This window comes from Mus caroli, chromosome 4, assembly GCF_900094665.2.
Source record: "Mus caroli chromosome 4, CAROLI_EIJ_v1.1, whole genome shotgun sequence".
NCBI classification, from domain to species: Eukaryota; Metazoa; Chordata; class Mammalia; order Rodentia; family Muridae; genus Mus; species Mus caroli.
The window spans coordinates 88,757,468-88,773,522 of record NC_034573.1 but is presented as its reverse complement, the minus strand read 5'-3'; the positions used below and the strand labels follow the sequence as shown (position 1 = coordinate 88,773,522).

At 38.7% G+C, this 16,055-nt stretch overlaps 1 protein-coding gene across 5 annotated transcripts in view; it reads left to right on the top strand.

The window, feature by feature from the left end:
- LOC110292662 (cytochrome P450 2J3) overlaps positions 1–16,055 on the top strand; it is a 28,222-nt gene that overhangs the window by 2,947 nt on the left and 9,220 nt on the right. For 2 of the 5 annotated variants that reach the window (XM_021160136.1, XM_021160137.2), the window contains exons 2-7: positions 3,125–3,287; positions 5,001–5,150; positions 5,567–5,727; positions 9,701–9,877; positions 12,019–12,160; positions 15,482–15,669. In XM_021160136.1, coding sequence (XP_021015795.1) covers positions 3,125–3,287; positions 5,001–5,150; positions 5,567–5,727; positions 9,701–9,877; positions 12,019–12,160; positions 15,482–15,669 — 981 coding nt within the window. The remainder of the gene's footprint in view (positions 1–3,124; positions 3,288–5,000; positions 5,151–5,566; positions 5,728–9,700; positions 9,878–12,018; positions 12,161–15,481; positions 15,670–16,055) is intronic. The other 3 variants (XM_029475835.1, XM_021160139.2, XM_029475836.1) reach the window with 2 other exon arrangements.

The window sequence follows — 16,055 nt, the reverse complement described above, 5'->3', positions numbered from 1 at the left end:
CAGGACTAGGTGGGGTGGGAGTGCTGCGTTCTGATGATGGTGAGTGGTCTTGATTTATGTTAGTAGGATTCTTGCGTTTGCCTTTCGCCATCTGGTAATCTCTGGGGCTGTGCAGAATACACTGGGCGGAGTCCCGGAACCAAGATGTCTGCTGCTGATGCACAGGCAAAGCGTTTTTGGGCAGGTTGGATCCCTAACCACTGGCCAGAAAAGTGGCCAGCTGTCTCGGGCCCGAAAAGGGGGCTGCCTTAGAAGCTCTGTGGCTCCCCCCGTCCCAGAAGCTTTTAGCTTCTGTATTCTGTACTCTTACCTGTGCAGAATACACTTGGCGGGGTCCCGGAACCAGGATGTCTGCTGCTGATGTTCAGGCTAGGTGCTCCCTCTCCACTCAGCTCATAATTGTTTTTGATGACCTCGGGCAACCACTGTGAAAGGGGTTGTAACTCACTGTCTTAGATTCTGTTTCTCCCTCAAGAATAAGCATACGATCCAGATGGCACTCATTGCCAGTTAGGACCCCCTTAACTTAAACTAAAATTTCACTTATTCCTAGAACATGCTTGTCAATATTATAAATGAGCCAATAAATCGTTTTTGAAAAGCTTAAAACACTCATGGACACATTCATGAAAACAGAGTTAAAAACTGATCTACATTTCTATGTGTACATTACTTACATCTAGAAGAAATAACAAACAGTTATTGAGTCTGTCCTTAGTAGAGACACTGGACAAAGTTTGTTAGAGGTGGAATGAACTTAAAACTGGACTTTTGGTTAAAAGTTAAAGAAAGGCTGTATATAGGCTGTATTGTAATGTGTATATAAGATTCCAAGATGAAACCAAAACATTACATTTATTTGAAATGGTTCATATAGGACTGGAGCTCTGTGACCAAACATGATAAATGAGGATTGGAGCCCTTTTGTTTGAAACCACTGTTGGAACTAGACATGACTCAGAAGAACAAAAGGCAGAAGTGGGGTCTTCAGAAACTCTTGAGTATACATGGGGAAGAAACTTTGATACTGCTCATACATAGTCATTCAGCTCAATTTTCAGAGTGGCACATGCTGCATCATCATGGACATTCACTTCTTTGATTCTCTGTTTCCCTCTTCTTCCACCTGAACTCTCCATCTCTCACACTCATGCCTGCATCACTAAACTGTGAGGTCATTGTATATCTCAGGATCATGTCTTTTTCCTCACATCTTTCATAATGTTTGGGGATTCCCTCTGTCAGACAACAGCTTTGCCTTCTTGACTACACTACTTTACTTACAACTTGTTTGCCTTTTGGGAAGATGGAAAATGTTCATTATGGTGAGGAGTTATGTAGTTGATATAATAAGACATAAGAAATGGCAACCCATTACAGAGTAAATACTATTCATGACAAGAGACTCACTGTTCTTTCCTTCTCTCTTTCTCTTTTTATTATTAGATTTTTTCTTTATTTACATTTCAAATGTTATTCCCTTTCCTGATTTCCCCTCTGAAAAACCACTATCCCACCCCTCCTCCCCCTGCTCACCACCTTACCAACTCCTGCTTTCATGTCCTGGCATTCCCCTACACTGGGGCACTGAACCTTCACAGGACCAAGGGTTTCTCTTCCCATTGATGTCTGACAAGTCCATCCTCTGCTACATATGCATCTGGAGCCATGGGCCCCTCCATGTGTATTCTTTGGTTGGTGATTTCATCCCTAGGAGCTTTGGAGATACTGGTTCGTTCACATTGTTCCTCATATGGGGCTGCAAACCCCTTCAACTCCTGTGTCTTTTCTCTAGCTCCTTCATTGGGGACCCTGTGCTCAGTCCAATAGATGGCTGTGAGTATGCAGGACACATGCTCCATTATGTTCATAGCAGCCTAATGTATAATAGCCAGAAGCTGGAAAGAACCCAGATGTCCTTCAACAGAGGAATGGATACAGTGTGGTACATTTACACAGTGGAGTACTACTCAGCTGTTCTTTTCTTCTCATCATCATGATTTTTTTCTCATCTTTACTCTTTGCATATAGAGCTTGCTAATTTCTCAATAATGTGTAGGGTGGCTGGGTCCCTAAAATTCTTCCTTACAGAATCCAATGTGAGAGGGATACTTATTTACCTTTAATAACTAGGTTCTAATTTAAAAAATAGAGAAACTCCCCCAAGACTCCATAGACAGTGAAGCACAGAATCGTCATGCTCTTTTCACTCCAGAGGTACATGAAAGTCTCCAGCCCCAGCCTGTGATCTTTATTGCATTTTCCATATCTAGCAGGGTATGAAGCGGGCCCAGTCTCTTCCGGTTAAACAGATAGTTTTATTTATTAATAATTCCATGTTTGCTACAGCAAACTTTAAAGATATACTTTCATCTTTGGGCAGATTATGAACATAGTTCTCTGACCTTTACTGGACTCCAGGGATGCTTCAGAATGGAATGGTCTCATAGCCTAGTCTAGGAACACATTAATGCTAATTTAATTCATATTGACTGAATACATGAATGAAATTTTTGGAGGAAATTCTAATAGTAGTGAGGAGAAGTGGAAAGTAGAGAAGAGAAGAAACTTTTCCATCACATCAAAATGCTACCTCCACACACAAATGCACATACTTCATGCAGAATTAGTTACATTAGCTATACAGGAATCTTCTGTGCATAAAAGATGTTTGAGGGCATTATTCTCTGGCTAAACAGGGATGTTTACCAAACTACAGTAGACATACACATATCTACCTTCCTTGATCTTTGGGCTGTCAAATAAACTGTATTGTTGCCTTCACTAGAATTCAGGATACCTCAGGATAGAGAATTTCCCTATTTGTTGCTACACATATCCTCATGCCTTCTCCTAGGGACATAGGGTAGCTGCACAGCTAATTCATTGGGATTTTCTATAGGGAAATTTGTATTCTTAGTGTGTTTCAAAATTGAGCTTAATGCATTATGTGTAAAAATTTCTAAACATTTCCACAGAGGAAGATGCTTGCTTCCCTCTCCTCCCACACAGTCCTCACAGACATCTCATCATTAGTTCCACTGTCTCCACACATGCCTCCCATATCTGGACACACACACACACACATCGCACGTGCAATTGTGACTACTGTAATATTTTTCAGTTTGTGAAGAAATACGGGAATGTTCTAAGCCTGGATTTTGCTAACATACCTTCAGTGGTTGTAACTGGCATGCCCTTAATCAAAGAAATCTTTACTCAAATGGAGCACAATTTTATGAATCGCCCAGTCACTCTTCTCCGAAAACATCTCTTTAACAAAAATGGTAAGTTTCTTGATCAATATGTGGTGTGTTTTATAAGTTTTGTGACATGGTAAAGTTTCCTGTCTATAACTTGGCAACATTCCCATAAACCACCTGTCATCTGCAAAGGAAGCAGGATGCCAGGATTTCCTGAATGAAAACACCCATAGGAGGACTTACCGTGTATCCTTTTCAGATTTGGGAGAAACTATGTGTCTTGATCACCAACTCTTGATGCTTTGGTAGTAAGTACAGCCAGACACACTATGTTCTCATTTCCCTTTTCCCACTCCAACCCTTTGGCATAGAAAAATAAATGGGTCAACCTTCCTCCTGATGATACTCTTCTTGTTTAAAACTCCTCATACTCCATCAATAAACTGATGGCATGAGGGGCCTTTCGCCTCTGACCAATAATATAACAGGCCGCTGTGAATACTTATTATCATTTAAAAAATAATCAGAAGGTCAATATCAAACTTCAAGTGTATTGACCTATTTCAAGGGGACAGTTAAAAGAATTTGAGGATTTCTTTTAATGTTACAAACCTGATGGAAGCTTGGCAGCTTGGCATGTGATTCGGTAGTTGATGGATGCTGATCTTCCTCCTTGCCTCTAGACTCCGTGCGTGGGATCCTCATCCTTCCTACTTTCTTGAGTCATTTGTCCATTCTTTACTAAAACAATACTTTATAATGTTTTGGCTAGAACATTGTCCATAAAACTTTCTTACATCGTGTGTCTTGTCTTATCCATGAGTATATTCCTATTATTTAGCTTAACATGCGTGGCGCTGAATCAGTTATTGGCTCTAGATCCCAGCAGGTCACACACACTGCACCTCCACTCCCACCCCTACAAGACCTCTTTGGATTCTCAAATAAAATATACACACATGCAGAGAAAATTTTAATAAGCCTTCCTAACTCAATAGCTGGTCACTTCTAAAGCTTCTCTGGGCTTGCACACACTCCCTTCTGGTATTCCTGGCTTAACACCTCTAAGTCTATATTTTATATTTGCTACCCTGTTACCTTCTGGGCAGCACCCCCGTGCCCCCCACAGAGGGCCACATTCCCTTTCCACCTACATTGTTGGATGATCTCTCTCATGAAGCTCTTAAATCTGATCTCTTTTGCTCTGAGTCATGGCTATTCTCCCCTTCTTCCTCTCTCCCTCTGTCCCTTGCTTGCAATAAAGAATCTCCCTTGTCTCCTCCATGCCTAGTCATGGGCTGTAAGGTAATCGAAGCCAGCTGTGGGCGGGGACCAACATGTCTAAAAGCACAGCTTTTGGAGCTGAATTAAGACAAACCATAAAAACCAATTTCCAGCAAGCATTAACCTCTAGACTTATGTGATCAGAGTACGGACTTCAAATCTGGAGAAACTGAAATGTGAAAAAAAGTTGCTACCTACTAACTATATTTCTTTATAAACTATACTTTATCCCTGTGTTATAGCTTTTTCATCGGGTAAAATGGGCCTACATTAATTGTTAATAAGCACATGGATATTCTGAAAGTACTAAATCACATAATATACAAGGAATGCTTGATGAGTGCTATTGTAGGTGACCAGTAAATATTTGTTCCCTTGCTTTGGGATTGTCTCTCTGGATAGCTTCTAAGTGACTTACTGACCCTTCTTTTCATCATACACATTCACATCCAATTCATCAGAAAATTTTAAATAAGACTCACAATGCTGTAATGTGGAATCTCTTCTTTCCAGGATTGATCTTCTCCAGTGGCCAGACATGGAAGGAACAAAGAAGGTTTGCCCTGATGACACTGAGGAACTTTGGACTAGGAAAGAGGAGCTTAGAGCAGCGAATACAAGAGGAGGCTCACTACCTTGTGGAGGCCATAAGAGATGAGGGAGGTGGGCATTTCACACTGTGAATACAAGAGGCTGTGGCCTTATGTTTGTTAGACAAATTCTTATTATGTGCTTTTGTGTTTATCTTGGGCCTGCTCTGGGCTAGACACTGAAGATTGAACAGTGAACTTATAACTATGACCTTGACCTAGAGTACTGTAGCCTAGCAAATAAAATGGGTTAATAATCGCTTTGCTGACTTTAAATCTGGGTCACCAATCTGACTTTTCAGCCATTGACAGAAACCTCGGTTCATACCAGCTTGTGTGGGTGCTGTGGCCAGAACCCATCAATTATTTCATTCTCTGCATCCTCCAGTATTTATGTGGGGGAAGCGAAGCTGAGAGATTATTTTCTTTATGAAGAATATGAACATAGATATCTTTAATTGTCCCAACTTTCTCTTTTCCCAACTCCAGGACAGCCTTTTGACCCTCACTTCAATATCAGCAATGCAGTTTCCAATATAATTTGCTCTATTACCTTTGGGGAGCGCTTTGACTACCATGACAGTCGGTTTCAGGAGATGCTGAGGCTACTGGATGAGGCCATGTGTTTGGAATCATCAATGATGTGCCAAGTAAGCACTCTTGTATCTTAGGAAGGATATTAGAATGGGATTAATACAAACAGATAGGTTCCTCTTTTATATTTTAGAGCTTTTGCAGTTAAGATATAATATAAAGTTGAGTTTAATAAAAAAACAGGTGTGTATTCAGATCTCTCTATTGCTTTCAATGTTCTGATAATATGCAAAATTTGTACATGAAAATAATATTTAAACAAAGTACCAGCATTTGGAGAATGACCATTTATATGTGAAAGCTGTTGTTGTTGTTGCTGCTGTTGCTGTTGTTGAAAATTAACTCTATTTCTAGCTCAAAGTTTTTGACATTTCTCTGTGTTTTTGGCTAACTGAGATTAGGATTGGCAAAATGTGTGACTTTCTGGTAACAATCCTTTCTCTATATTTGGGCTTTTGATTTGATTCCAGACTTGTGATATTGTTAATAATGTTGCAATGTATATTCTGGTACAAGTGTTCATCTGAACCCAGCCACTCATTTGTCTTGAATTTGCATCAGTACATAAAAAAAAAAAAAAAAAAAACTAAAAATTCAAAAGTCGTTCCTATTTTTATTTCAATTAATACTTCATGTTGTCGATCTTGCAATACTATAACGTAAAGTTTGCTCTTCAAACGTTACCCCCAGCTGAGGAACTCGATGTCCAAATTCTTGTTCCTTCAATTCTTAGTATCTTCTAAACATTTCCCACAGATTACTGGTCATTCAGTCACATTCCTATATGTGTAAGACAGTTTTAAAGGAAAATTAACTTCTAAGATTACCCATGTAAGTTTCCTAGAAGTCATGTTGCTACCTTGGAATAAATATACGTGAGATCGTGTACACATTTATATGTGTTTTAATTATGTGTTCTCAATGAACCATTTGTCCTCCCATCAATTACATGAAATTCAAGAAGAACGAAGACCAAAGTGTGGACACTTTGCCCCTTCTTAGAAATGGGAACAAAACACCCATGGAAGGAGTTACAGAGACAAAATTTGGAGCTGTGACGAAAGGATGGACCATCTAGTGATTGCCATATGCAGTGATCCATCCCATAATCAGCTTCCAAACGCTGACACCACTGCATACACTAGCAAGATTTTGCTGAAAGGACCCAGATATAGCTGTCTCTTGTGAGACCATGCCGGGGCCTAGCAAACACAGAAGTGGATGATCACAGTCAGCTAGTGGATGGATCACAGGGCTCCCAATGGAGGAGCTGGAGAAAGTACCCAAGGAGCTAAAGGGAACTGCAACCCTATAGGTGGAACAACAAAATGAACTAACCAGTACCCCGGAGCTCTTGTCTCTAGCTGCATATGTATCAAAAGATGGCCTAGTTGGCTATCACTACAAAGAGAGGCCCATTGGACTTGCAAACTTTATATGCCCCAGTACAGGGGAACCCCAGGGCCAAAAAGGGGNAGTGGGTGGATAGGGGATTGGGGGGGTGGGTATGGGGGACTTTTGGGATAGCATTGAAAATGTAAACGAGGAAAATACCTAATAAAAAATAAATTAAATAAAATAAAATAAAAATTTTTAACTGTTTTAGTGTTCAAAAGTGCTTTAATTTTGAAAACTGAAAGATTATGTAACAGTAGGAAAAAATGTAATTATGACCACAGCACACATGTGAATCAACTCCAACAAGGGTCAGTAGATGTCCAGTCACACATCACTAATAAACATGTCCTACTACTATTGCTTCTGATCTGGAGCTATAGAGCAAATTCCCAACATCTCTATTATATCTGTGCTGGTTATTCCATCTAATAGGCTAAAATTGCCTTCTAAAATATAAGAGTTATCTTTTGTATGATAGAGTTCTGTCAACTTTATAGTTTTAAATTTTTTTCATTTAGATTAATTAAATAACAATGGGTGTCATCATAATAACTTCATACCTTTGCCACTATTATTTTACTTACTGTTTCATCTCAGTAAACCAGCTGGCTTCCATTTTCCCCCAGTTTGCTTTTTTATCAAGTGTACATCGATTCTATTTTCATTCTACTTAGGTCTCCAGATCTCCTTCCTAACTTCCTGACTTGTATATTCAGAGATCTCTTGTTCAACGATAGTGAAAGACAGAATGCATTAACATGCTGACCTCAGACTCAGAGCTGCTGAACTCCAGGGTCTGACTCAACAGAGGGGCTTTGTTCCTGTCCACTGAGGGCAGGGAGTCTTCCTATCCACTTCTCTGCTTGATCTTGGTTCTTGCTGTCAGCCTCACTTAGGCCTACTTGTATTAGGTCTCACTTCTGTCCATAACTATCTCTCTGAATCTACTCTTCCCAAAGGCTACAGTGAGAGACAACTCTGAGATTCTCTGACCAATGAATGCTCCATAATTTCAGACCTCTGGGTGGCTCAGTTTTTAGCAATGCATTCTCTGTCAAACTGCCACCCAGCTGCTCCCCTTCAAATTGGATATCATGACAAAATGGGTTTTTCTCCTCCACTGACTCATTAACAAAAGGAATCAGTACGAAGAACAGCTTCACTTACAGGGATTGTGGGCTTATCCTGTGGATAAGGTTGCCAGCTTTCTGCTGCCAGACACTTAGAAGAGCCTTCTGAGCTTCCCCCTTAAGGGAACTCCCTGGATCAAAGTGACCTGTTTGGTCTTCATCGTTTTTGAGGATCCTTTCACTCCTTCCAGGAGGTCCCCAAGCTTTTTATCTAATTCCCTGTGGGATAATGTCTGCTTTCCTTGTCTTGTCTGTCTTTGTTACTGGCTCTCAGGAGCAACTTGTAGTATACCGTCTTATGCAGAACTCCAACTTTGCACTTTTTACAACACACTTGGATACACATAAAGTTAATGTTCTCTCTTCTTAATTAGGAGTGTTCTTTTTGCCTAATACTCTTTTCCCCATTCAAGATATTGTCATCTGATATGCATGGGCTGCTCTGCTTTCCTTAAGTCTTCATCTAGAAAACCACCTTCTGTGTTTATTTTTTAAACTCTCACGTGCTTCTGTTTTGGAAGTTTCCTTTTAAACCATCGGCAATTAGCTATAAATGCTGTACCAGATTTGATAATTGTTCCCTTTTTATTGGTACACTTATTTCCCATTACTGGAAATAATGAAGTGTGAGAAAACTAGAGAGATCGATTGGCAATTACAAGCACAGGCTGATTTTGAAGAAGTCCCAAATTTGGTTCCCAGCACTCAGGTTGGATGGCCACAAAGTCTGTGACTCCAGGGAACCCAATGTTTCTGGCTTCAGTAGGCACCTGAACTCATGAATTAATTTTGCCTCATACACATAATTATAAATAAAGTAAATATTTTTAAATTATTAAATTGTGAGGATTAATTTGTGAGTATTTTATAGTTTATAATTATCTGAGTTTTCCTATGTTTTAACTTATTAAATGTTCTCATTTAACATCCCCAAGTAGAAATTGAAAGTACTTTTAAATTTTTCTATGACATTAGTCCTTGCCTTAAAATTTGATCATTGTAGGAGCTAGAGAGATGGCCTATGCAGTTGCACTTTCGAGTATTAGTTGGTCTTGAATAGGACCACAGTTCACTCCCCAGCATGTAAACAATGACTCACAACAATCCACAACTCCAGTTTAAGGGGCTTCAATACTCTCTTCTGGCTTCTGCAGGCACCAAGAATCATGCACAACTTAAAACAAAATAAATTAATCTAAATAAAATTGACAGCTTTAAATGTTCAGCATCTGGGATAACTATTTTATCCCTCTGTAAAATAATGCAAGATCTTTATAAACCAGTTCTGCCGTGTCTACCTTACTACCCTCATGCCTTTTAGTTGGCTTCTATTTTAACAAGAATATATACAATTAGTTGGGTTTTTTGGTTGTAGAGAGAGAGAGAGAAACAGGAGTCAAGTTGGCTTGACTATCCCACTGTAAGACACAAAGAGAAAGACAAGCCTGTTTTGAAATGTGGCACCATGTGTCTCCATGACTGTCTTATTTTTCCCAATCAGCTTTACAATATTTTTCCAAGGATACTTCAGTATCTTCCTGGATCACACCAGACGCTTTTCAGAAACTGGAGAAAATTGCAATTGTTTGTTTCCGATATTGTTAACAATCACCGGAGAGACTGGGATCCAGATGAGCCAAGAGACTTCATTGATGCTTTCCTCACAGAAATGGCAAAGGTGGGGAAGATGCCTGCTGTGTTGTTTTCTGATTGCAGAAGAAGTAGCAGTTTAATGGTTTTCAGTTGATCCTACAACATGTTTCCCTGAGCTTATTTGTTTGGCATGGCACAGATGTGTTTTATCACAGTACTATATGATCCTTGTATACCTGTTGGCCAGGAAAGCTTTGCCTGGAAGTAATGAGAACTCAATTGTGACTCTACAGGACACAGATACCTTTTGCTATGTCTCCTTCCTTCATCTTCAATGCCAAGACTGTAGCATCTATTTCTCCCTGATCACTGCTGCCATCTTTATATTTCATCTCTTTGATTCTGAACTTTGAGCTCTTATAAAAATAATTCTCATGTACAATGTTAACTATGGAGTCTTAAGCAATATGCACAGAAATGAATAGATATACATCTGTGGAAAATTACATAGCACACTACAGGGAAATTAAATGAAAAGGATATAGTACTTATGAGGTATATGTGTCATTTATTTAGGATTACTAGGGTCATTAAAAATAGAGTTCTAAGACATTTGTTGGGAGACTGCAATGATGCTAGATACTATCTTTATATGTCTCTTAGCTTTTATCCATATGTGAATGACTGTGTCATAAATGAAAGCTCCAATTAAGCTTCAGAATCCAATTTTTTACAAGTTTGTCTAGGGCCAGTTACTGACTGCATCTCACACACCACTGCAAGGCAAAACATAATACAGCTGAATGCTGAAGTTTAACCTTAATGGTTAGATGAGGTCCCCTAAAAAGCATCCCGTAATGCACAAGAGGCTAGACAGTGGTCAGTTTGCTGTGGTTGTTACTTTTGCATCATTATGATAATACCTGGCAAAAACAACACAAAAGAGATTTATTTTGGCTCACAGTGTCAGGAATTTGGTCCATTACTACAAAGAAGGAAAGCCAGGCAAGCTAAGCTGAAGGTAGCAAAACATGATGCTACATTAAGACACAGGGACCAAGGCAAGATCTGGGGCCTGGTGATAACTTTCAGAGTCCTGCCCCTAGTGACTGGATGCATCCAGCTATAGCCTACCCCCCAATGTTTTAGAACCTCCAGAAATACTTCAGATGACTAGAAACCAAGAATCCAAAACATAAGCCTTTAGTAATTCTGGAATTTCATTATAGGTCTAAACCATATCACAAATTATACAGCCTCAATGTCACCAGCCCTCTTACTGGGACACATTACTGGATTAGTAGTGTAAGCATGGATAAATTGGGTTCCTCTCTTTTATTTCATTTGTCTTGGATAATATTGATAAAAGCAATATTGTACTTTTTTTTCTTCAGAGGAAGAGACTTAGTAATGTGGCTGATACTAGAAGGCAAATATAATTTTTCTATCCCATTTTCTTATCACAGGTCAAAGGTTTTACAGAGTTTAGTCAGAAAATAAAATAGTTGCAGTGATTTTTTCCATCATTTTTAATTGGGTATTTATTTCATTTACATTCCAATGCTATTCCAAAAGTCCCCCACACGCTCCCCCACCCACTCCCCCACACGCCTACTCCCACTTCTTGGCCCTGTCGTTCCCCTGTACTGAGGCATATAAAGTTTGCATGACCAATGGGCCTCTCTTTCCACTGATGGCCAACTAGGCCATTTCTGATTCATATGCAGCTAGAGACATGAGCTCCAGGGGGGTACTGGTTAGTTCATATTGTTGTTCCACCTATAGGATTGCAAATCCCTTTAGCTCCTTGGGTACTTTCTCTAGCTCCTCCACTGGGGGCCCTGTGATCCATCCAATAGCTGACTGTGAGCATCCAAATCTGTGTTTGCTAGGTCCCAATTTTTTTTTTTTTTTTTTTTTTTGTTTTTTGAGACAGGGTTTGTCTGTGTAGCCCTGGCTGTCCTGGAACTCACTTTGTAGACCAGGCTGGCCTCGAACTCAGAAATCCGCCTGCCTCTGCCTCCCGAGTGCTGGGATTAAAGGCGTGCACCACCACGCCCGGCTAGGTCCCAATTTTTATCCACCCAAATGCTATAGTGCTTTGGTCAGCTTGCTGTACTTGGGGCAAGAAAGTGTTTCAGGAGGCAGTCAAAGGGAATATCACTTTATATGAATCTTTGTAAATTCAAAACCTCTGAACAAACAAACACACACACTCTTTTCCAGTACCCAGACAAGACTACTACAAGTTTCAATGAAGAAAACCTCATCTGCAGCACTCTGGACCTCTTCTTTGCTGGAACAGAGACAACATCTACAACACTGCGCTGGGCTTTCCTCTGCATGGCCCTCTACCCAGAAGTCCAAGGTAAGTGTGTGATGAATGCACCTGGACAGGTGGAATGATGCTTCTGGAAGCTGTGGTTCTGATGGGACCAGAAGATGGCATGGAGGGGTGGGGAAAGGTAGAGTGCCTGGGAGGTAATGTGCACTTAGAAAGGGGGACATTCCCCACATGTTCTGTCAGGATCATGATGGGTTCACCTCACAAAGAACTGAGCCTAGAAGAAAGCAAAGAAAGGAAATGACACTGTGGTAAATTCCAGCTAAGAATGACTTTACCCTAAGAGCATCCACAGATTTCCTCCTTCCTTTTTAGCAACACATTCTTATTTCCCCTGGATATTGTGCAAATGCCCTAATCTGGTTTCTGGAGTCATGTGACATGCTCCTCTCTGCCCATTCTCAACCCCACCCACCCTGCATTGTAGCATTCCTGTGTTACAGTCTTATATTGTTGCTGTCTTTATTCTTGCATCTAAGTCATGACAATGGGTCTTCTATCTACCAAAAATTTATTGTTCCAATTTCTGCCAAATCTAGAAGGATATTACAAGGCTCCACCTTTCTAAGGTATCTCACATTTCTCCAGGAATTTACTGGCTGCCAAATTGTTGCCACTTTCTTCATCCAGAGATGAACAATGCTCCTCATCACTGAGATTTATACATTGTTTTATTGTCTCTCCACTGCCTTTTGTCCATGACAAAGCATGCTCTGTCTCATAATTTCTCTTCCTCTATATTTTAGAAGAGCTTACCAGGTGCTGATTAGGACCATTTTTCTTTTTATACCATGAGATATTTTGTTTTCAAATTGTGGTTCACAGTTTATTTATTTATAAAATCAATTTAGTCCATTTTGAAAACCAAAAAGGTAAAGAGTTCTGCCAATATGATGAAGTAAAATTTGTCCATAATTTTTATTTCATCTTTGGGTAAGTGACTCTCTGTGAATGTATGTATGTATATATGTGTATATACATGTTGAGGCCACAAACCAACTTCTTCAGAAACATAGTTTACTTTTCTTTTTAAAAGATAAGTTCTCTCATAGGCCTGAGATTCAGCAAATAACCACTGAGCCCCAGGGGTCCACTTATCTCTGCATCTCCAGCATATTAGAACTACAAGCTTTTGCCATCACATCTGACTTTTTCATATAGATTCTAGGGACCAAACTTTGATCCTCATGTTTGCAAAGGAAATATTTTACCGACTGAGCTATCTCCCCAAAGTGAACTTCTTTTCTTTATGAATGTAAAATGTACACTTAATATGTATCTATCTTTAACTGTATGCATACATATTGAATCATCATTTAAAATATATTTTCATGAATATTACACTTATCTTTTTGGCTGTATTTAAAGGGATGTGGGAGATGCCATGGCATAAATGCAGGGGTCATAGGATAACTTCCAGGAATCAATTGTCCCTTTCACCATGTAGATCCTAAGGTTTCATTCAGGTCAGTAGGTAGTTCAAGCCTGTCAACTATCTAGCTGTCCTAAGACTACTCTTTTTTTAAATTAATATGGACTCACTTAGATTATAGATTTGACTCCTGAAAAATAAGACATCAAATATCAATAGATTTCAATAATACAATTACAACTATGTTCATTTTACAACATGCACAGTAGTCAAGAGATGGTAAAAACCAGAGCACCCAAGTTCCCTGAATAAATAAAGCATGGAATATGCCTGAGAGAAAAAAATAGTCAGATAAGAAGTTCTTTCTAATTTTTTGATTTATTTTATGTTATGTGTATATGTGCTTTGCCTGTGTATGTATACTATGTAAATGCAGAAGTCAGAAGAAAGCATCAAAATTCCTGGAACTTGCATTACAGATGGCTGTTGGCCATCATATGTGTGTGGGAACCAAGCTCTGGTCTTTGGCAGGAGCAACAAGTGATCTTAACCACTGAGTTACCTTACAGCTCTGAAACATAAACTCTGACACTGCATAAATTCAGGACACTATGCTAAGTTAAAGAATATGATCCCAAAATTATAAATTCTCAACTAACTGAAAAAAAATCAGTCTAATACTACCCCACACAGAAGCAAGAATGCAGAAAGAGGGAAAATAGTATTTGAAGCATGGACATAAAATTTTTTACAAGATGATGTTCCAGCAATAATGTGTACAAGAATAAGAACATATTAAAGGCTAGTACATTATTCATGTAAAAATGGTGAGAAGAGCTGTGATTGGTGGCCCACACTATTTTTCTCAATACTTGACTATTTCTTTTTTCAGTTAGTTGAGAATTTATAATTTTGGGATCATATTCTTTAACTTAGCATAGTGTCCTGAATTAATACAAATTTGAAACTGGTGTGTTGAAGGTCCAAGTTGAGCATAGCCGTATAAGTAGAATCCTGCCTCAAAAATCATCATTGTAATAGCAATAAATTTTATATTACATAAACTTTGTATGAAATCAATCTTTATAAGTAGAGTAATAGTAAAGGGCTTAAAGTTTCAAATTCATTTAAAATGAAATTTATAGCCAGGCAATCAAATAAAATTAGTTAAACCTCTATTACTCTTGAGAAAGAGGAGTCATATTGACAGACAGCTTGCAGAATCAATCAATCATTTATTACTATAAAAAGTTTGTGTAAATCTCAAAACACACTCAAGATGAAGCAGACTTATGCTTAATAATCACAGAAGAAAACTGTGTCCAGTAACAGACTGCTCTCCACAGTCCACACAGATATATCTCCTTATGAAATTAGACTTTATAGATGTGCTATATAGTCTGAACATTTCTGTCCTTGCCAAACTCATGTTCAACTCTAATTCTCATTGTGATTGTTCAGGAGATTAATGCCTTTCCAAAAGAAGTACCAGAGAGATTCCTTTCTCCTTGGTGGCATGAGATAACAGCAAAGCTTTGGTACCTATGAGACAGAAAGTTGTTGTCTATCAGGCAAGAAAACATATAGTGCCTTGATCTGTGAAATTCCAAGTTCTAGAACTATGGAATGCATTCATATTGATTTTTAAGACACTCAATGGATGATGCTTGCTTATAGAAACCGCTTCTTTGTAGAAACCTGATTAGATACAACTATGAGCATATATGAGACAATTAGTTCAGTGTGTATCAAATTTTATGATTATGTTGAAGCTCAAAGGAAGTTATTGAATTGACAGTTTTATAAAACAGCGATTTGAAGGGTTGAGGAAACTTTTATTTCTTTATATCCTGGACACTAAAATGAAATAAAAACAGGTGAGTATTCAGAGACAGATTCTATATCATTAGAAAAAAAAAGAATTAAAGTTTTAAAATTCATAGAATTTTTCTGTTTTGTTGTTTGTTTTTCAGAAAAAATGCAGGCTGAGATTGACAGAGTGATTGGCCAAGCAAGACAGCCGAATCTAGCAGACCGAGACTCCATGCCCTACACCAATGCTGTCATCCACGAGGTGCAGAGAATAGGCAATATCATCCCCTTTAATGTTCCCAGGGAAGTGACAGTTGACACCAAGTTGGCTGGATTTAACTTGCCAAAGGTAATCACTTTCCCAGCCTCAGATCCTCCAGTTTATCTCTGCCATATTATCTTGGGCACATAGTCTTAAAAACTGACATGAATTTCTGACCTAAGAAACCATTTCAATGGGAAGAGAAGTTATTTTTTTTGCTAAAAGCTTCTATGTGTCTTAATGGATATTCAAATCTATTATGAGGAGTCTAGAAAGGAAGATTCCTAGATCAGATGTATTTAGATGGAAGCTGGCTTTGTTTGCTAATGAATGGATGTCTCAGCATTTTTCTGTTCTTTTTTTTTTTTTTTTTTTTTTTTTTTTTGAACATATTCCAATTTTTTTTTTGAAACCTAGTCATTATATAACTAATATTCTCCATTGTACAAAGACTTCTTTGAAGACATTTGTTT